The sequence below is a fragment of the Linepithema humile genome, chromosome 4 (assembly GCF_040581485.1).
Source record: "Linepithema humile isolate Giens D197 chromosome 4, Lhum_UNIL_v1.0, whole genome shotgun sequence".
NCBI lineage: Eukaryota > Metazoa > Arthropoda > Insecta > Hymenoptera > Formicidae > Linepithema > Linepithema humile.
In genome coordinates, this window is record NC_090131.1 from 9,869,112 (window position 1) to 9,891,230 (window position 22,119).

The 22,119-nt window shown below is 35.1% G+C and overlaps 1 protein-coding gene and 1 pseudogene across 1 annotated transcript; one reads left to right on the forward strand and one right to left on the reverse strand.

Moving 5' to 3' along the window:
* Positions 1 to 1,086: 1,086 nt before the first annotated feature.
* LOC105671863 (uncharacterized) lies at positions 1,087 to 2,394 on the reverse strand (annotated as a pseudogene).
* Positions 2,395 to 17,115: 14,721 nt separating this feature from the next.
* On the forward strand, positions 17,116 to 19,333 carry LOC136999676 (uncharacterized). Its single transcript, XM_067354155.1, has 2 exons — positions 17,116 to 18,097; positions 18,180 to 19,333. The coding sequence occupies exons 1-2, from the start codon at positions 18,006 to 18,008 to the stop codon at positions 18,754 to 18,756; spliced, it is 669 nt and encodes a 222-aa protein (XP_067210256.1). The 5' UTR covers positions 17,116 to 18,005; the 3' UTR covers positions 18,757 to 19,333.
* The last annotated feature ends 2,786 nt before the right edge of the window (positions 19,334 to 22,119 follow it).

Below are 22,119 nucleotides of genomic sequence, written 5' to 3' on the forward strand. Positions count from 1 at the left end.
GTAGTGGTCTTTCGCACCACCTTTGAGGTTCCTCTTATGGCGCGTTCAATTTTTTTTTAAGTGGATTGTCGCCTGGAGCCCTATTGTACCACTTTTTTACACCTGTTATTTACAAGTTAAAATAATTTACAATAGTTGACACTGTATCTTTGTATCTATATACTTACTGTACTTTGTATTGCGACGTGAACTAGCCTCGGAATCACGCCAGATCCGAGGGAGCACGCCCATTGAAAGTCGGTAGCCCGCGGTACTCCACGTTCTTCGGGAGCCACGTAACTTACGCGGTGTCGGCGGTAAACGCACGACTCGGTAACTCGCGGTATCGGCAAATAATGCTCGATTCGGTAACTCGCGGTACTCCACGTAATTCGAGAGCTCGGTAACTCGCGCGGTATCGGCAATAACTGCACGATTCGGTAACTCGCGGTACTCCACGCAATTCGGGAGCAAGGTAACTCACGCGATATCAGCAATAAATGCACGATTTCGGTAACTCGCGGTGCTCCGCGTAATTCGGGAGCAAGGTAACTCACGCGATATCGGTAACCGGAAATGGGCGCCAGGTGCGTGCAATCGCACCGCGGTAACGGTAACTTAGATAATTCTTATAATATGTCCGGTCGCTCCTCGCTCAGTGTATGGCAGAGGGGCGCAGCTCTTTTACTTTACGTTGAAAGTCTGGAGTGAGAGGCGAACACAAGGACAACTCAATAATCAAGATTTAACAATAATATATTTCAACAATTTGGTTAGCATGGGTTAAAGATGAGTAGAGATGGTTCGGCCTGAGCCGATACGGCGGAGATAGTTTAATACGGCGGCAGTAAGGCAATTCGCCCACAAAATCGGTAACAAGAATGAATTTTGGTAACGATATGATACTGCGGAAACGCAATCACGAAAATTAGCGGCAGATCCAACGATACTCACAAGGGAACGTTCACAAGTGTCCCCCCCCCCTCCGATTTGATTCTCCTTGAAATATGTTGTAAAACATACAATTTGAGGAGACACGTATTTTTTTATAGCGGCTCTATCTCAAATTTAAGAGGTGAAACACCCCTTTGAAAAAAACCGGTTTTTTTCTGTGTGTAACTATCGCCAAAACCGTAGGAGATATAAAAAAATGTTTCAAATAGAAGTTGTAGGGCTTGTAATGGGCTATATAACTGTGTAGTTGGATTTTCAAAAAATGTTATTTTTTTTAATTAACCTCCACCCCTTGTTATTATTTTTTTGAATTTCAAAATTTTTGTAATAACAAAAGTTGTAGCATTTTTTACGCTGAATTCAACCATATATGATTTTATTATGTTCCGAAATCGCATCTTTTAAAAATGAGTCATCAAGTATCACATTATATGTGTCGCGCTGCATGACGCATCGTTTATACCGCACTTGTGTTGTGCAATAGTCGCAAAATAAATATAAAAATGACATACAATATGTTATCACATATTTGAGGAAGAAAAGTTTACTAAAATTGTTATTAAAGCTATATATATTAAATTTAGTCACACCCGTTATAGATGTTACAATAATGATACTCTATAAAAAAATGTTTTAAACATAATGATTTTCCGCACCAAGAACATTATATTACAGCTATATCATTGCAATATTCAATGTCACATGTGCTTCATGTTTGTTCAAAACTAAATTCTACTGGATTTTTAAATGTTTCTGGTCTTTCATTCGTATATCCACTTTTAAACCATAAATATTTAAATAAATTTTGATATCGAGGAGATGATAACTGATTGTGTATTAAAGATTGCAATTTTATAATATTATTTCGCTGATGTAAATTTATATCATAATTCAATAATAGAACAGTAACCGAAAATCTTCTTGCAAAGTTTTTCCAGATTCTAAACCCGTAAACATCCAACGGCTGTATTTTTCCTGTAGTTCCTTTCGGTATTACCATAGTAGTAACTTGTTTTTCCATTGGTGTTAAATCAGTAACAATTGCTGGACATTGCCCGCTCCATGAATTCATAAGAAGAACACTATCGCGGCCTACATTTGGAAAATAAGCTTCTTCCAACCATTTTTTAATATGATCTATAAAATAGAAAGTAAAGTGTGAATAATAATTATAATTATAATAATATTTTTATATAAGATTAAAATATATTATAAGATATAAAAAGCTAAAATTTATCTCATACCTGATGTCATTTTACCGGATTTCGAAGCAGTTACAATAACATTTGATCTTGCTCTGAATAGATTTTCTTGTACTCTAGGCCCAAAAGTACCACTATGTTCTTGTAATACGATAAACAAAAGTGACAGTAATTTTCCATCACAAGAAATTGTTGGTTGAATAGTGTACGAATGTGTAGTTGATGATACTGACTGCACCACACGGTCTATTGTCTTCATTCCTTGGTCAGATAGTGATCTTCCAGAGTGGATTTCTAATTGAAATCCACTTTGATCTATATTATATACATTTTCCGATCCAAATCGTTTAATGAGAGGTTTTACTACGGTTACAAAATTTTCGGCTTCTCTTTGTGTATTGTTATTGTCGTGTACGTCCTTGTGCCGTGTAGGTCCTTGGTACTCGTAATAATCACGTAGACAATATCTCTGTGTATCTCTTGCAGTGTCCTGCGACCGTGTTCCAACACGCAATGCCGGGCCCTTCCCGCCTAACCCCGGCGGTCCCTACTGACTCATATCTTGCGCATAGATGGCGCTGGGAACACGTTCACACAACACTTTGTATATTATGAGAATCTTCTAACGTTTTTCTTGTAATGAATTTTGTTATTTTTCTGAACACAATTCGATGAGACTTTTTAAATCGTAATAGCTAACTAGGAGATGCTTGAAATACAGGATTTAAATCTCCTATTTCTTTTTGAGCTTCCAAGGCCCATCTTTTTATATCAACATCATGAATTATTAGTCCTGTCTGCACAGCTACATTAAATTTATCATGAGTAGCTTTGGAAATATGAGATAATTTTTTAAGACGATTTCCACCGTGCTCTAACTGTTCTTCCCATCGCCTCAATTGACGTATAGATGAAATTCTTTTAAATGTGTGTTGTACTGACTTGAAAGGACGATTTTCTTTGTCCGACTGCCGCCAATATTCAACAGCTCGCCTTTTGTAAGAAACATCAAAATTGTCGTCATCATGGCATTGCCAATTGTGAGAATTAGAATTATCTTCATTCCATGCTTCCTCATTTTCTTCAATAATTTCAAAAGTATGCAATTTATCAGGTTCTTCATAATCAAGCGATGTTTCTTCTGTCACTTCTAATCCGTTGAATTGATGAATATTCTCCAATATTAACTTCTGAATATTTTCTTTTAATTCTATTTCGGCTTTATTTACTGGCGTTTCCATAAGATACATAGTAGTTATTGATGTTAGTCAAAGTCTAGCAACGTTGAGTGGATTGATAATCATTTTAATTGATAATTCTTTTCCCGAAAATTAAATTTAAGAAAAGAAAAACAGTTGCAGATACGATTTCACCAAATTCGTTTCACAGACTATGAACGTAGGCCTTTTGTACGCATTTATAGCTTCCATTCACACTTGTTTATTATTAACTTATGATTACATAATCTAATCTTTCGTGTAAAATCACGTCTCTCAAACGTGATGTTTTCAAATTAATAATATATTTATACCCGTTTTTTTTAATTTATGATTAAATAATATTCACATTTTATATACACATGTATAGCTAACTTGCATATAACAACGCGCTGCGCACGAAATGCAGTGATTATCTATAAGGATGTAATGTGGAAGGGATGTTTTAGCAACAATTTTAGTAAACTTTTCTTCCTCAAATATGTGATAACATATTGTATGTCATTTTTATATTTATTTTGCGACTATTGCACAACACAAGTGCGGTATAAACGATGCGTCATGCAGCGCGACACATATAATGTGATACTTGATGACTCATTTTTAAAAGATGCGATTTCGGAACATAATAAAATCATATATGGTTGAATTCAGCGTAAAAAATGCTACAACTTTTGTCATTACAAAAATTTTGAAATTTGAAAAAATAATAACAAGGGGTGGGGGTTAATTAAAAAAAATAACATTTTTTGAAAATCCAACTACACAGTTATATAGCCCATTACAAGCCCTACAACTTCTATTTGAAACATTTTTTTATATCTCCTACGGTTTTGGCGATAGTTACACACAAAGAAAAAAACCGTTTTTTTTCAAAGGGGTGTTTCACCCCTTAAATTTGAGATAGGGCCGCTATAAAAAAATACGTGTCTCCTCAAATTGTATGTTTTACAACATATTTCAAGGAGAATCAAATCGGGGGGGGGGGGGGGACACTTGTGAACGTTCCCTTGTCAGTGAAACAGATGGCCTGTATCACGATAACACGACGCGACCGGTGAAAGCCAAATAAATATAATTCGAACGACGGTAGCCTAACGGCCAGAAAGGATATGTCGCGGAGCGGCTATTTTCGCGGGTTTTTTCTCGTTTTTCGCCGAGACGCTAAAGTGGCAATAACAGCCGTCTCGCGGAGAACGTTTACGCGCAAAATCCACCCGTAGACATCGAATCGCGATAGTTTTCGATATTAACGTAATGCGGAAAACGGTAACAAAGACGGTATCATTAGAAAACGGTAGCAAACAGACGATATCCCAAAAAAGAAACGGTAACAGAAAGGCGGCACAGCAACACGGTAACGAAATGGAACGGTAATTGAAACGGTAACGAGAAAGAGAGACTGTCGGTGCTTGATTCGCAAGATGAAGAGACTTTAACGCGATATCCGGAGCCGGCTGGATATGTGGTAACTGAGCGCGCCAAAAACGCGCTCACGGTAACAAAATTGCGGTTAGTCGTGTAAGAGACACTAAATTCAGAGTTTTAGACTCACGCTACCAGCCATAACCGGACGGAACTCTACGGCTACTCGAGAGGCGGCTTACACCAAGTCGGCGTCTTCGGCGTCGTCGGAAGCGTCTTGGAGCTCGTCCTCACTTTTTCACGGCACACCGAACAGTGAACCTTCTCTGCTCTGCAAGTCGGTCCTTCTAATCCCGCGTCGCTTTCTCGCGCATCCTGCCGATTTTCCGAAAAGGGGGGCCCCCGCCCACAGTTCATCCAGGGCGCCCCACACTGGTCTCAAACAACATGAGCTGTCTCAAAACCCCCTACAGCCTTCAATTTTTGACCGATTTCAATCTTTTTTTTTTTTAAATAATCTGTATAAAATTTCCAAGAGATCTGTGGGAGCCGATTTTTAAAAAACTTAGTTAACAATTCTAATGTTTAAACAAATTAGGAATTTTTGGATTTTTTACTTATATCTCCCTAAAAATTATACTTTCGTGGTATATATTGCATGAAATTTATGTAAAAAATTGTAAAAATGAAAAAAAAGTGTTGATATAATAATCCAATTGTTATAAACAAATTAGATTAAACCATTCAGGTCCATGAGCAAACAATTATCGAGTATTGCAAATCCTCATTATAAAAACATAATCATTAATAATTAAAACATATTTTAACGTCAATCTTTAAAGAATTAAACTAAAAATTTGTTTCTTATGAGTAATCTAATAAGTCTTTTGCAGGAGAATCAATAACGTGCTTTTGATATTTTGGTTGACATCGAAGGCTTGAAATATAAGGGTCAGATGATATTAGTAGCTTATGTAATAAATCGGTGTTTGTAGAAATTCTACTGCACTTTCGAGTATTAAATTCTCTGTAATGTTTAATGTCTTTGTTACGCGATTCTTGTGCTTCTTCTGACAAGATTCCTATTGGAATAAGAAGGAAGTGCTGAATTATTTCTGAACCATGAAATAGGATCTTGTGGACAGAAGAAGGCATATAGTACCAGTCATAGAGTTGCATATATAATTTTGCTGTTTCTTTAGTATAATCATCAAATTTTTTTGCATCTACTTTAATTCCACAAGAAAGGGTTTGCAAAATTATACCAAATCTCTCAATTAGTTTCAAATCAACTTTCGTAATTTCAGCTGTCAGTTCCGGATCGCGGAAAAATCTTCTCGCAGTATTTCCATCGTTAGATGATCCAGAACCCTGTTTTGGATAGTCTACGAGAAGGCCGGATTTTTCTCTAAATTCCTTCTGTATCCTTCGTGTTGTTTCCTTAACTTTTAGTTTATCTTCAACTGATCGAACAGACCACCTACGAAATTCCAAACGATATGCTATATGAAGAATACACTCCATAAACCTTATCCACGCATGTAGACTAGAAAGACCATATTTATAATGTTCTTCATTTACTGTCTTAAACGATAATTTTTGTAAGTTATTCATTTCCGAGGATGTTGCTTGGCAAATGACACAGGATGCAGAAGAAGGAGTATCAGTCAAGGCCTGTGCAACTTTCCCATCAATCATTGTTAAATACAAGGAGTGATTTATTTTAATTTTAACAGAATCTGTCTCAATTGTTGTTGGCTGCAAAAATGTAATCTTATCATTTATCTGATTAACTTTCTTTGTTATCGTTTCCTTAGATTCTTTTGTGAATTCAAAATTAATGACACGACAATGTCTAGTTGAACCAGGCTGAGCATTACTCCAAATTACTTTCTGATTAACTGCATTTGCATTATTCAAGACCAAAGTAAGAGGCACAATTGATGTTACAAAAATGCTTTCATCAGAAGTAGTTCCATCAGAAAATTTTTGTTTATAACGGCTATGACCAGATGCACCATCACATCCCCATTTTGAAATCATAGTTAATGACAATTCTGTATTGTTTCCAATTAAATTATCTTTAACACGCAGACGTGGAATTTCTAAAATGCGTTTGCATGTATGGTTTAAAAGAGCTTGTAAATCGACATCAGCACTTTTATCGGTTATGGTTATATGCTCTGGAGAAGGATAACATTTCTGTTTTGCTAATGAAAGATTTTGATAAGGAATTAAAATATCAGCATTTTTTGCAGAAATTTGTTTTCGTATAGAGTCGTATTGCCATTTTGACAACTTTGCATCTTCTATAAGGGATATACATTCATCTTCGGTAAAAGAAATAGGATCATTTGTATTTCGATCACTCTTTGAAGTTTCAGATAACAAATTTTCTATATTTGCTATTAAATGTTCCTTTCCAGAGTCACGCAAATGTTTAAAAAAAGCTTTCTGAATTTCTTCGAAAGAATAACTCTCTGCAATCGTTTGAATTTTTCTATACTTTGTGGCTCTCGATCCTTTGTTAAAATCTTCCACAACAGGCCTTCCACCAACATTTATATCCTCATTAAAAGCAACATAGAAATGTTGAGACAACCACTTAGCATTTTTTTTTTTTAAACACATTTTCGTTATATAAAACACTGGAAAACTTTGATTTAAAAGTAGGCATAAAGGATCGAACAAGTTTTTTCTCTACTAATACAAAAGTTTTGTCATCCAAATCATAGTGCTGTCTAATGTGGCTTATTAGAGCATTAATGCTTTTATCACTTTCAGGTTCTAACAGTATATTGCATAAAGCACTATTAGAAATTTCAAACTTTTCCATTTCTAATAAAAAATTGATAAAACTAAAAGTAAAAACGCCTTAGTAAAACACAAATTTTTAATCATTTAATTAAATCATAGAACATAGGACGAAAAATTACGCTGACATCAAACCCGCAATATTCATAATACAGAAACAAATAAAAAACAAAGTATTGAACTAAAGACAAAAACTTAATCTGACATCGATTTAGCAAATTTTATAGAACTTATTTCCATAATACTGTAACAAATAAAATACTCTAAACATCGAAGAACAAACAAAAACTTATTTTAACATCGAATGCGAAAATTTTATAGAATTTAATTCTATAATACATAAACAAATGAAAAACTAAGAAAACCTTGAACAAAAACCAAAACTTATTTTAACATTGAATGCGCAAATTATATAATACTGAAACAAATGAAGAACGAAACCTTGTAAAAAACACGTAAACTTTTACCTATTTCAAAAACCAAAATGTCATTAAACTCGATTTCACAATACCGAAACAAATTGGAAACGAAGCTAAAGACGAAAATTTATAGTGGCAGCGAATAAGCTTTTATAGAACTCCTTTTTTTATAATACTGAAACAAATAAAATACTCTAGACCTCGAACAAAAAACAAAAACTTATTTTAATATCGAATGTGAAAATTGTATAGAATTCAATTATTCTATAATACTGAAACAAATGAAAAACTAAGAAAACCTTGAACAAAAACCAAAACTTATTTTGACATTAAATGCGCAAATTATATAATACTGAAACGAATGACGAACGAAATCTTGTAAAAAACACGTAAACTTTTGCTATTTTAAAAACCAAAATGTTATTTAACTCGATATTATAATAACGAAACAAATGGGAAACAAAGCAAAAGACGAAAATTTATACTGACAGCGAATAAGCAAATTTTATAGAACTCCTTTTTTTATAATACTGAAACAAATGAAATACTCTAAACCTCGCATAAACAAAGAAAACTTATTCTGATGACATTGGATGCATAAATTCTATAATAATAAAGTAAATGAAGTACTAAACCTCATAAAATTGATCTAAACTTTTTCCTACTTCCAATATGAAACAATTCACAAAATTCTCAATATTATCCAATAACAAATTTCAATCTCTAAGATTTATTTGCAATGTAATTTAAAGGTAGGTGGAAAAAAGCAATTTGTTTAATCAATACAATAAAGAAATAAACAATTGTATGTTATAATTTTTTAAGACACACTTCCATCGTAATTTTTTACGTAAAATCGAATGGCGTTATTAGTTTTTGAAAATCTCACTGTTTTTAGCAATTTGTTTAAACAAAAACTGTTTAAACAATATTAATAAAAACTTTTTTTTAATGGATAATCGTAGTTTTACCCAATACTCTCATTCTTGTATTCATTTTCTTGTTATCGTTAATGATTTGCCCATGAATGGGTCCAAATGGGCACTCACTCGTCATAGAAATATTTATTTATATTTTTTATTGAAAATTAAGATTTAAAAAAAATTTTGCAAGGCACATTCCCTTCGTAATTTTTCTCGTAAAAGCGAAAAACGCTATTAGTTTCTAATAATCTCGTTGTTTATAACTTTTTGTTTAAACAAAAATTGTTTAAACAAATAGGCAAATTTTTTTTTAATGCATAATCATATTTTTACCTAATGCTGTCATATCTGTATTCATTTTCTTGCTAACGCTAATGGTTTGCTCATGGACCTGAATGGTTTAATCTAATTTGTTTATAACAATTGGATTATTATATCAACACTTTTTTTTCATTTTTACAATTTTTTACATAAATTTCATGCAATATATAACACAAAAGTATAATTTTTAGGGAGATATAAGTAAAAAATCCAAAAATTCCTAATTTGTTTAAACATTAGAATTGTTAACTAAGTTTTTTAAAAATCGGCTCCCACAGATCTCTTGGAAATTTTATACAGATTATTTAAAAAAAAAAAAGATTGAAATCGGTCAAAAATTGAAGGCTGTAGGGGGTTTTGAGACAGCTCATGTCGTTTGAGACCAGTGTGCGCCCCTCCCCCCCGCTTTTTGTGGCTTCTTCAAGTTAGCCGGTCCGTATTGCGTTGATAAGCCGATGTTTCCGGAAAGGACTGATTAGGCTGGCCGGGCCATACTCCGGTCCTTCTGGGTGCAGCATCCGCGGAGTTCTCGGCGCCGTCTGCAGCCGGGCGAGGTCCGCTGCTGCGGACTTACGTTGCTGTTGGCGGCTGAAAGCAATGCGGAGTTAGATTTTATGCTTTGGGAGGGCGGAGGCGACGGGGTTGCGGTACTTGACCTTTTTCCGGCGGGGTCACTAGCACGTGACACCCGTTGGTGGTCCCCCGGCGTCCAGTCTCTATGGCGATGCTGTATCTTCGCCCAAAGGCACAAAGTGCGCAACGCCGCCCACACGGGGTCTCGCCTTACAACTTAAATAACGATAAACATACAAAACGGGAACGAAATACAAAATAATACGCGAAAAATGGTGGGGTCTCGCGGGTTGCTCTCTCAATGCGAGGAGTAACTCCAGGACCCTTTGCTCCCTCGGCCGGGCTATCGCCCTTGTGACGATGCTCCAAAAGCGTTACGTCACAGTATACTCACTGTACTTGTACTTTTGCGCGTATATTGGCGAGTTGGGAAAATTACTTACTTTATAATTTTCTATAAATACAAAATATATTTTGTATTTATTATGCCTGTAATGCTTGTAAAATGTTTATTATTTTATTTAAAAATTATTATATATTATTTTGATATTGATGGTCCAGCAACATCATCAATATCTGCAGCATGTAGTGTTATATTACTTTTTTTTTCATGGGGTTACTATACAGGGTGAGGCAAAAGTATGGAAACCCCCGAATAAGTTTTGAGGAAGGCATTTTACGAAAAAATGTTAAATACAAAAGTTTTAGGAAATTTCTCTGGCTTTTCAATGGTGACCTTGGATTTGACCTTGACCGTGACCTTGAAGGTCATATGAAGGTCAAGTCCATTTTTTTAAATAGGAACCCCCATTTTTCATCGTAGATTCAGAAAGAGCGGAAAATTTTACATCGGAATATGACCTTAACCATGACCTTGAAGGTCATATCGAGGTCACGGCCATTTTTTCAAAAAACGAGAACGTCTATTTTTATCGTACATTTGGAAAATTTTAAGGTAAATGTCACGTTAAGCTCCCCCCCGCCCTCCACAAACAAGAGGGAGATATGTTTTCCTATGTATTTTGACATGCTGATTTCAAATCCGGAGCAATTTTTTGGCACTGTTCAGTAGGTTCCGAGAAAAACGTAAAAAATACCAAAAAAATTCCTAGAAAGCCCTTGTATTACATGTCAATTTAGTATGCCAAGGGACCTTCTAAGAATTGGGACAAGTGGTTATCTATTGGTACTTTGGTCATTGGCGAAGTGCGAAGAAGTTCTAAAATTTATTTTCACGATAATTGCATAGTCCTCCGAAAAGCAGAGTAACAGTTCTTGTCAGGGTACCATAGTTAGTGAAGAATACGACACAGTAATTTTTGTAAGGTCCCTTTTGGGTTAATAAAAGATCACTTCAGTGTGACATTTTCTGTTTCCTTACTACTGTCTCTGGTAGTTTACTTCCAAATGGCTTCTCTAACAGAGCAAGAAAGAATTTCTCTTTTAATAATGAGAGGTTGGGGGGACAGGCAGAGATCGTACAATGAAGTTGTGGATTTATTTAATGCGACGTTCCGCGTTGGCGAAGCAGGTATTTCTAAGGGAACTGTTTCTAAAACTATTCGGCGATTTGAAGAAACTGGAAGTAATAAAAGTCGTCCAAAACTTGGACGGCCGAAATCCGAAACAAACGAAGAACATCAATTTGAAGTAGCCCTATCATTCGTTGAAAATCGTAGATTATCTACTAGAAATGGAGCTCGACAGCTTGGAATGAGCCAACGTTCAGTTCTTAGGAATTTAAAACACGTAAAATTTCATCCTTACAAAATTTATCTTCACCAAGAGTTAAATGAAGATGATTTTGACCGTCGAGTGCAATTTTGTGAAATTATGATGGATAGAATTCATCAGGATCCTAATTTTCTGCACTTTATCGCTTTTACAGATGAATCCACATTTCAACTTAATGGGGAAATTAATCGTCAGGTATTGGAGCGATGAAAATCCTCATTGGCTACTTGAAGCTCATACACAAACACCACAAAAGTTGAATGTATGGACAGGCTTAATTAGAGATCGAATAATTGGGCCTTTTTTCATACAAGGCAATTTGGATGGAGAAAAATATCTGGATTTGCTCATAAACGACATCGTTCCAGCTATACAAGAAATAACTGGCGATGATTTTAATGAGGTTTGGTTCCAACAAGACGGTGCACCACCGCATTATCGAAATATTGTAAGAGATTACTTGAATGTTACATTCCCGAATCGGTGGATAGGTCGGAGAGGAACAATCGAATGGCCAGCAAGGTCCCCCGACCTGGCTCCACCTGACTTTTTTCTTTGGGGTTACATAAAAAGTAAAGTTTACATAACCCAACCTCGTGATTTAGCAGAATTGAGACAGCGAATCGTAGATGTTTGCACACAAATACCGCCTGAAATGGTGTTCAGTGCTATTGAGAATTTTTATATTCGACTAGGGCGCTGCCAAATAGTTGATGGAAGACACTTTGAACACTTGCCTTAAGAGTGTCCTTAAAGGCATCGATCACGCCACGGTGGTGGGTTTGAAAGCTTCAGACCGGAAACGATCGCATTTTCACACACACACACACACACACACGCGCGCGCGCGCGCGCGCGCGCTGGACAAGAGTTCACCTTCACGCAGTGTCCGGTGATAACAGGCATTCCTGGTTAACGAACTCACTTACATACAACTTTTTTGGTATTTTTTACGTTTTTCTCGGAACCTACTGAACAGTGCCAAAAAATTGCTTCGGATTTGAAATCAGTATGTCAAAATACATAGGAAAACATATCTTCCTGTCGTTTGTGGAGGGGGGGGGGGGAGCTTAATGTGACATTTATCTTAAAACTTTCCAAATGTACGATAAAAATAGACGTTCTCGTTTTTTGAAAAAATGGCCGTGACCTCGATATGACCTTCAAGGTCACGGTCAAGGTCATATTCCGATGTAAAATTTTCCGCTTTTTCTGAATCTACGATGAAAAATGGGGGTTCCTATTTAAAAAAATGGACTTGATCTTCATATGACCTTTAAGGTCACGGTCAAGGTCATATTCCGATGTAAAATTTTCCGCTCTTTCTGAATCTACGATGAAAAATGGGGGTTCCTATTTAAAAAAATGGACTTGACCTTCATATGATCTTCAAGGTCATGGTCAAGGTTAAATCCAAGGTCACCATTGAAAAGCCAGAGAAATTTTCTAAAACTTTTGTATTTAACATTTTTTCGTAAAATGCCTTCCTCAAAACTTATTCGGGGGTTTCCATACTTTTGCTTCACCCTGTATAATGTCTTTGCCGACATGAGAGACAAATGGTTTTCATCAATCATCATGTTTAGAACCGTTTCTTTTCTAGATTTTAAAGTCGATTTTAGAACACAAAGAGTATTCACATTGGTAACCGAAAGTTTATTGCGTTTTTTTGTTTTTATATCTGATAAAACAGAAAACACTCTTTTTGACTCAGCATTCGAATTTGGAAGTGATCTAACAGCATTCAAAAAAGATTTTAGATTGGGATATTTTGCAATGTTAATAGTTCTGACTTTGTAAGATTTCTTTCCACATGTCATCAAAGTTTAATTTTGAAAGATTTTCTTTTTCTACTTGTGTAAAATCATGATATAAAAGATACCATTCTTTCTTTAAACCATTTTTGTCAAAACCACCAAAAGTTTGAGCGATAAAAGAGACATCATTGAATGATATTTCTCTGTCACTATCCGATAAAGCTACATACATTTGCTTCTAAAATTTTCAATTTAGACAAAAATTTGTATTAATTGGTAATCTTTTACTAATTTCTTCTGCAGCAGTGACGCAAAATTGCAAACAATTCTTTCGAACATGTGCAACTATGGCTGTGTGTCCTTCTATTAATTTATCGAGATATTCCTCACATTCGAATCCTAAATTTACTTCATTCAGAGATTTTTGATTCTCTTGTTGAGAAAATTGAATATTATTAGATACATTTTTTAACAATTCTGGTTTCAAAAAGTATTCACAGATTGTGGTTAGAAATTTTTCTGATTTTGATTGCAATAAATGAACTCTAGTTTCCGCTGCTTGAAAAAATGCATTAAATAAATTAAAAGTATTTAAAATATGTTCTAAAAATAAAAAATATGCTTTTACATCATGACGTTACAAGCATTAAATTTTCTGCAGACTTTGATTTTTCTGTTAACACCATATCAGTAAGAAAAAGCTTGAGAGAATCCCAAGACTCAAGAATTCTTTCAATACATGATTGGTGAGAAAGCCACCGTGTATCGGACAATCGTAAAATTTTGCGACTTGTTTCCGAAAAGCAATTACTAAATTCTCTATAACTAGCCGAACGCTTGGGACTACTGTTAATATAACTTGAAATCTTTTTTACAAATTCTTCGCAATATTCTGGTATTTCAGCACATGCAGAATGTGCAACCAATGCAGCGGAATGACATGGACATGAAAATGTTAATAAATGTTTACAAGTTTCTTCTAACTTTCTTTTAAATGATATATATTTTCCTGTCATAACAGGCGCGTGTCGCATGACAAAGTAATAATATTTGAAAATGGGATCATTAATTTCAACATCTCAGTTTTAAATGCATTTAAATATTTTGTCCGCACTGCTATTTTTCGCGTCAATATTAATTAATTTTACTAATTACGTGCGAATATCTAATGTTTCAGAATCAACAAATCAAACAAGAAACGTCATCCACTTTTCATTAGAAATATCAGACGTTTCGTCTATAAAAATAGAAAATTTGGTATTTCGAATGCTTTCAACCATACGATCTGTTTCTATTGAGCATAGTACATTTGAAATAATGTTTGTACATTTCTATCGACTCATACTCATTTTTTGTAATACGTCCGAATCCTTTCCTATCTCTTCGAAAAAATTGAGAATATCTTTTGCAGTTTGGAAAGGAATATTTCTATCTGCGATCAACGCTGCATATCGAATTTCTGCCAATTTGCTCTTTAAGTAAAATCGATTCCTCTATCACAGGCCTCGGAATTATTTCATCTTTTCAGCCGATTCTCGTGGTATACACCTCCTTTCCTTTCTTCACCGCGCGCGCGGCAGCCGCTAGGGCCAGCGCCGCCGAGCGTTAGGAGCGGCGCTATCCGATAAATGTTGGGTTCTTCTTCCTTGATCATTAAAAGTTAAAAAAATTTATTAAAAATATTTTTTTTATTTTTAAATTTATTATGTGAAAATATTTCAATAGATTTCCACGTCACCCATGAGGTACTATTGCTATTGAGGAAAAAAATATTTTTAATAAATTTTTTTAACATTAATCGGATAGCGCCGCTCCTAACGCTCGGCGGCGCTGGCCCTAGCGGCTGCCGCGCGCACGGTGAAGAGAGGAAAGGAGGCGTATACCACGAGAATCGGCTGAAAAGATGAAATAATTCCGAGGCCTGCTTTATCATATCAACATCTTTGTCTGTTTTTTGTTGTTTGTTTTGTTTCGCGTGTTTTTTGGAAAATGCGTGACGATATACATTTGATAAATTTTTAATAAACAATTTGTTGCAAAATGTGTAAAAAAATGCACGCTCGTCATTTGACACTTCGCGTAACCATGGCTTAAATAATATTATATTCAACCATTCTTTTCGAAATTTAATGTTATATTTTGAAATTTTGGTTCTTAGACTTATATCGTCATCTGATATATTTTGTTTCATCTTGTCCTTATGACTCGCAGAATTTGCATGTTTTGCAACATGCGATAAATAGCAAGACATTTTTTTATTACATATAATACAATAAAAAAGACTTTCGTCCGATGGTACGATGTTACGAATCCAAGGAAACGATCATCTTGAAACCAAGATTCCGAAAAACTTCGTTTACGTGTATTTTTTGCGTTGTCACTTATTTTTAAAGTAAAAAATAGAAATCGGAGAATAATATATAATTCAAAATGCACGATCACAGTCGGAATTCCTGCAATGCGAGTTAACTGTCTGAACACGAAAATATTGCAAGTGCATATAAAATATAAAATATAAATAAAATATTTACTTGCAAGTATAAAGTGACAGGATTTTAAGACTCCAGTTTCGTTGGCCAATGCGCCAATAATTAAAAAACTATACAATCATGAAACATTAAAAAAAATATAATAAAAGAGAAAAGAAATATAATATATATCTCACTAGTTACGACTATATCTCTTTCAAACAGCAGTACACAGCGAAACAATGTCTTGTAAAATATTAATATATAATTATTATAATAATTATATTATGAGAAAATAAATGTACGTATTCAACAAAGATTTTCAAAGATTTTTATTGGTCTGTAACCGACGGTAACAACCAAAAAGTGAGCATTGTGTTTTGATATTAGGAATTATATTTTATAAATGTATACAGAATTGACCGCGAGACGTGCGAGTAAACGCAAAATCTTGAAACAGACGAAGACGGAAGAAGTGTGTTAAGATTGTGCTGTTTTCGTATTCAGCTGTTTTAATAGAAAAATAAAATATATACAGAAATTGTTAAAAATTAAATTACATATAACACTAAACATTTCATACATTTATTTTCAATAATTTTTTAATATATTTTATTTTTTTATATGTACTCTATAATACTCTATAACAATCTTCAAACCTTAAAAGAATTTTTTAATAGACGGTCGAGAATTTAGAGAAATTAACTTTACCTTTATTTTTATTTTAATTATTTATTTTATTTTTATATTTATTTCTTTTATTTTTGCACAAAATATGGTCCATCAAAACAATAAAAATTATTTTTACCTTAAATTATAATTTAAAAAAAAAGTGGTACGATAGGGCTCCAGGCGACAATTCACTTTAAAAAAATTGAACGTGCCTAGTTAGTGGAACCTCAAAGGTGATGTGGAAGACCACTATTAATAACACTTAAAATTATTAATAAACTAATAATACACTACACATACTTTAACAATGTTAACAAGAGTACAATAAATTTTAGATCTATTTGACTGCATTTATAAGATGTATTTGATTGCATTGTATGTTACCGTTTCTCCACTAATCTCCACAGTACAGTAACTCTTGCTACTATGCAGTAATATAAAATAAATAGTTAAAAATTTTCCAGGTGTGTAATCTTTCGATAGAAATAAATGTTAAGAAGCAAGCGTGGCTAATTGAGTAAGGCAAGTGGCAGGAATATTGAAAATCTCGTGTTTGAAAACTGCTTTTGTAACATTTTTTTTTTTTTAATATTTGTTTCTAGCACTGTATCAGTAGTATAGCTATGCCGGTTCTAACTCAGGCATCTGAGGGGGTGCGCGGGTGAAGGGGGGAAAGAGGGGGAGGGGGAGGAGGTAATGACGTCATCGTTTTGGAGAGGAGGGGGTAATGACGTCATCGTTTTGGAGGGGAGGGGGTAATGACGTCATCGTTTTGGAGGGGAGGGGGTAATGACGTCATCGTTTTGGAGGGGAGAGGGGTAATGACGTCATCGTTTTGGAGGGGAGGGGGTAATGACGTCGTCGTTTTGGAGGAGAGGGGGTAAATTTGGAGTGGAGGGGGTGACGAGGGAGGTGCGGGGGAGAGGGGAAGGTATCGGATTACAGGGGGAAGAGGTTGAGGGGAGGGGGTAATGACGTCATTGTTTTGGAGGAGAGGGGGTAATTTCGGCGTGGAGGGGGTGACGAGGGAGGTGCGGGAGAGAGGGGAAGGTATCGGATTACATAAATTCCTGGAAGAGATAAGGATTCCTGGAAGAGATAAGATAAGGATTGTTTATATAAACATGAGTCATATAGAGATAAGGATTGTTTATACAAAGGGTATCGGATTACACTGCGTCAACACTTTTGGAGTGGAGGGGGTGACGAGGGAGGTGAGGGGGAGGTGCGGGGAAGGTATCGGATTACATAAATTCCTGGAAAAGATAAGATAAGGATTGTTTATATAAGCATGAGTCATAGAGAGATAAGGATTGTTTATACAAAAATGATTCATAGTTCCGAGAATTGTTTATATCCTTTGCAGGTTCGTGCAGGTTTTAGCGTGACATCATCGCTATTTTTAGATCATAGGCCCTTAGGCAGCCACTTTTAGGCGCCATGTTGCCAGATTTCAATTTGCGTGACATCATCGATATTTTTAATTAGTGTCGTGTGCGACGAGCGGGTATAAAAAGCTCGCGGAAAAAAAATAGGAACCATCAGTTATCCGAAACCATTTGGACAATCACTACATCGCTGCAACGCTTCATCTGAATTATAGCAACGATGTTTTCTACCGTACAACAGACAACTATGAGTAATCCGGCTGACAAACAGCAAGGTGTGAATGCGAAGAAGCGGAAATTCTCACCCAACGTGTAAGTTGACTCTATTACTATTTACACTTTTAAACTTACTGCTATTGTTACATTTCGAACTTATACAAGCTTTCATTCACAGAAATAAAAGTAATTCGACAAGTATCGATGGAAGCATGATCACGCCTCCCAGAATTTTAGCTAGAAGATACCCGTTGACAAAAACCGGTTATAAATATCTGGATATTGGAATCAATGTTTCTACGCCGAGCCACATAGAAATCGCTCTCGGTGACAACCATGGCAAAGAGATACATTTTACATACAACATGTGGAAGATCCTCCTGGACCAACGACACGCCATCCACCATTTCTTTAACAATGATGCGAACGAAGCACCGTCTCAAACCATCGAACATGTCACGCTACGGTTTGGAAAGATAAACAATCTAAAAGTACTGCGTCTGGAAACATCAACAGTGTGTTTAGTAATGTCACACAACACCGTATGTAACATAATCGCTCTCGAGTATTGTGTGGATCATATCGCTCAATCGTTGAACAACGTCACTGGTATGGTCGACACCAAGTTCGCACACTTTCGAAAAATCGCGAGCGGTGCGAAGGACCCCATCGCGGTGATACGTGAGAGCGAATCGTTCGATAAGAATGATATAATCGATTGTGAGCTGTTAGCTCAGATCTTTGGATCGCAGTAATTCTAGCATATCACATGCTTTATTGTTAAAATATTTTCACTATCATAATGTATTTATTAGATGTATCTGTTTAATAAATATTATTTAACATTAAATTAATTTTTATTATACCATCTTTCCTGTACCACATCATATTCACTGACCTATCCTACTGCGAGATAAGCGCGCGCGTCATGTTACACTACATGATAGAAGGAAACGAGCGAACCGGTGACTATCATTTTTCCCTTCTAATTGTAAAAAATAATTATAAAGTTAATAATTAAATATAATATAATTAAATATAATATTATTAAATATAACATTTATTAAAAAATTAATTTCAAGTAGTATATAATATTATAATATAGTATAACACAAGGATGGGATAAGGCAAAAAAAAATATAACATTTATTAAAAAAATTAATTTCAAGTAGTATATAATATTATAATATAGTATAACACAAGGATAGGAGGAGGCTAAAAAAAAATACAATAATATATTTATAAAAAAAATATAATATTTATTTAAAAAGTGTGTACTATACATGTGTGTGTGTGTGTGTGTGTGTGTGTGTGTGTGTGTGTGTGTGTGTGTGTGTGTGTGAAATAAAATAAAAACTATAATAATAAAAAAAACTATAATAATATAATAAAAACTATAATAATATAATAAAAAAAAAAAAAAAAAAAAAAAAAAAAAAAAATTGTGGGACCATCATCTGAAACAGAAAAATTCTATTAATAATCTGAAAATATTAAGTGTGATACTTATCGAATGTAATACTTACGGTTGAACATCGTCCGCAGAAAGCGCCTCTCTCACCGCTCTCAATACTTCAGCGGTGCGCGCTGCATCGCTTTCCATTTGTTGAAACTGTGTATTTAAAATTTCAACCTGCCTTAAGGCTATTACGAGATCCTCCCGTATATGCTGCCTGTAAGCAAAATATATATAAGAATAGAAAGTAATTATTTCATACATAATATTAGCTAGCAATACTTACATTGACACCAACATCACACCATTTCCATTTTCATGGATATCATAATCAACTCTGAATGGATAGGGTACCTGTTGTTGCACCTCTTGTGCAACGTCTTCGAAGCGATATATTGATGTGCGCAGCACATTCACCCGGTCCATAAAACTTATTAACAATTCACTGATTTCATGAATTTCAATAGTGTAAAGTGCAGCCATTTTAACTCGCGACGGTATTACGTATTTCAAATGGCTTGAGTGGACTTGTGACGATCCCAGCCTTCGACACATTTTTATAGTACGTCCCTTAGATGTGGTGCAAATCTATGTGACCGCTCTACGGGGGTTATCTTTTCAAACATACTCCAAATTTATAATTTTGAAACATAATTCTTCTCCCGAGTAACCGAATATCAGTCGATAGATTTAGTATAAACTACCGCGGCATAAACAAATCTCATAAGAGATATCATAGCGACTCCATATAATGAGTTTGACACCCATGAAATTCTTCTCTCACGAGGATGTATTACTATTATTTACAAACTACTGCTGCAAAAACAAAAGATACGTACGACACACGTGAATACTTATCTTACAAGGATGTATTACAATCATGATAAGTTAAATTAATGTATGATAAATGTTAAAAATTGTTTCAACTGCGCCTCTAACGCCTTTCACGATTACGAGGGGGAACGGGGGGAGGCGCTTGAGTCGTCCTCGGACGAGGCTCGACCACAGCTATCGGCTTGTGGTACACTCCGCAATCCTTACACTTCTCGTATTCGGAATTTTTTCTATTCTGATCACGCTCCATTTTCTATACTTTTTTTCTCCACCGCGTGCACACTTTGAACTGATAAATTACTCTCTTCCGCACACCTTATATACAGCTCGACGCAAAAACGTCAATTTCGCTGTAGTAATAAACGTTAAAAGATGTACAATAGACGTTCGATAGACGTACGAGAGACGTTCAAAGACGTACAATAGACGTTCGATAGACGTACGAGAGACGTTCAAAGACGTTCAAAGACGTACAATAGACGTTCGATAGACGTACGAGAGACGTTCAAAGACATACAATAGATGTACGATAGACGTTCAAAGACGTACGATAGACGTTCAAAGACGTACGATAGACGTTCAAAGATGTACGAGAGGCGTTCGATATACGTTCAATAGATGTTAAAAATAGTTCGATAGGTGTTCGATAGACGTTCAATATACGTTCAATAAATGTCTGAAAGATGTACGATATAAGCGATAGGTCATATTACATGGTGGATTATGTAACGGGTAAAAGGTGGAATAAAAGTCATGCGAGTGTGATATACATCATTTTATTAGAATAAATCATAGTTGTTTTACACGTTTGTTACGCTCAAACCACCACCACTTGTACAATTTGCAAACATTCCGCATAGCGCAATGTCTCGTGTGATATCCACAACGCAAAGTTCCGATTACATCCAAGTTCGTCAGGCGTGCGATATCTTTGTAATCCACATCGATCGTTTCGATCTCTACATCATCTTCCAAAATCTCGCACAGCCACTTTTTCTTCTCGAGTCCTTTCACGTATATCAGAGGCGGTTCCGTACCAATGGCATTGTTGATAAGACTTTTCATCTGACTGTACGAGACGTGTCCATCTTCCCATCGGAAGCCGTGGTGGTGTATCCGTAACCAACACGCCAGCGATTTTTCCGATTTCGTCAACAGATACCACGGTACGTGTTCACGAAATACGTAATGAGATAGCGTTTCGCCATCTCGAAGTACCGCTACCTCTTTCACGATAAAAATGTTGTTGAACGCGTAACCTTGCAAGTCGACGAAAATTGGTACGTTCGACATCGTCGTCGACCGTCGGAAAACTGACGTTCCCATCAGTGTAGCCAGATTTGGCCCGGTTTTTCGCGCATGCGCGACGCGACGAGCTCAGTGAAGTGCTTGAGTGTAGTAAAAAAGTATGCTATATGGTACCCGTTCATTCTAACAAATTATATTCAGAAAAATCAATTAAAAAATTAAGTATGTTTACGTATATTTATATTTACATATCTGTATATGTTAAAAATGCAATTATAAAATGTAAAACAATTATGTAATATATTTTAAAAGATAAGCTAAGATATATATAAAAGATAGAAACTGAAAAAGGGTAGAGGATATTAAAATAATAATTTCAACACATTTTTAAATAAATAAAAATAAATATTTTATTTAGCACAATTTGTAAAGAATACCAACATTTGTTGCAAGGGTAAGGAAAAGTGCTCAAAACCTTACCAGTATTCATGAAACAAAATATAATTTACAAACAATATCTAATAATATAAAAATATGAAAAAATATATTAATGCATTTATAAACATCTATAAACTAAAAA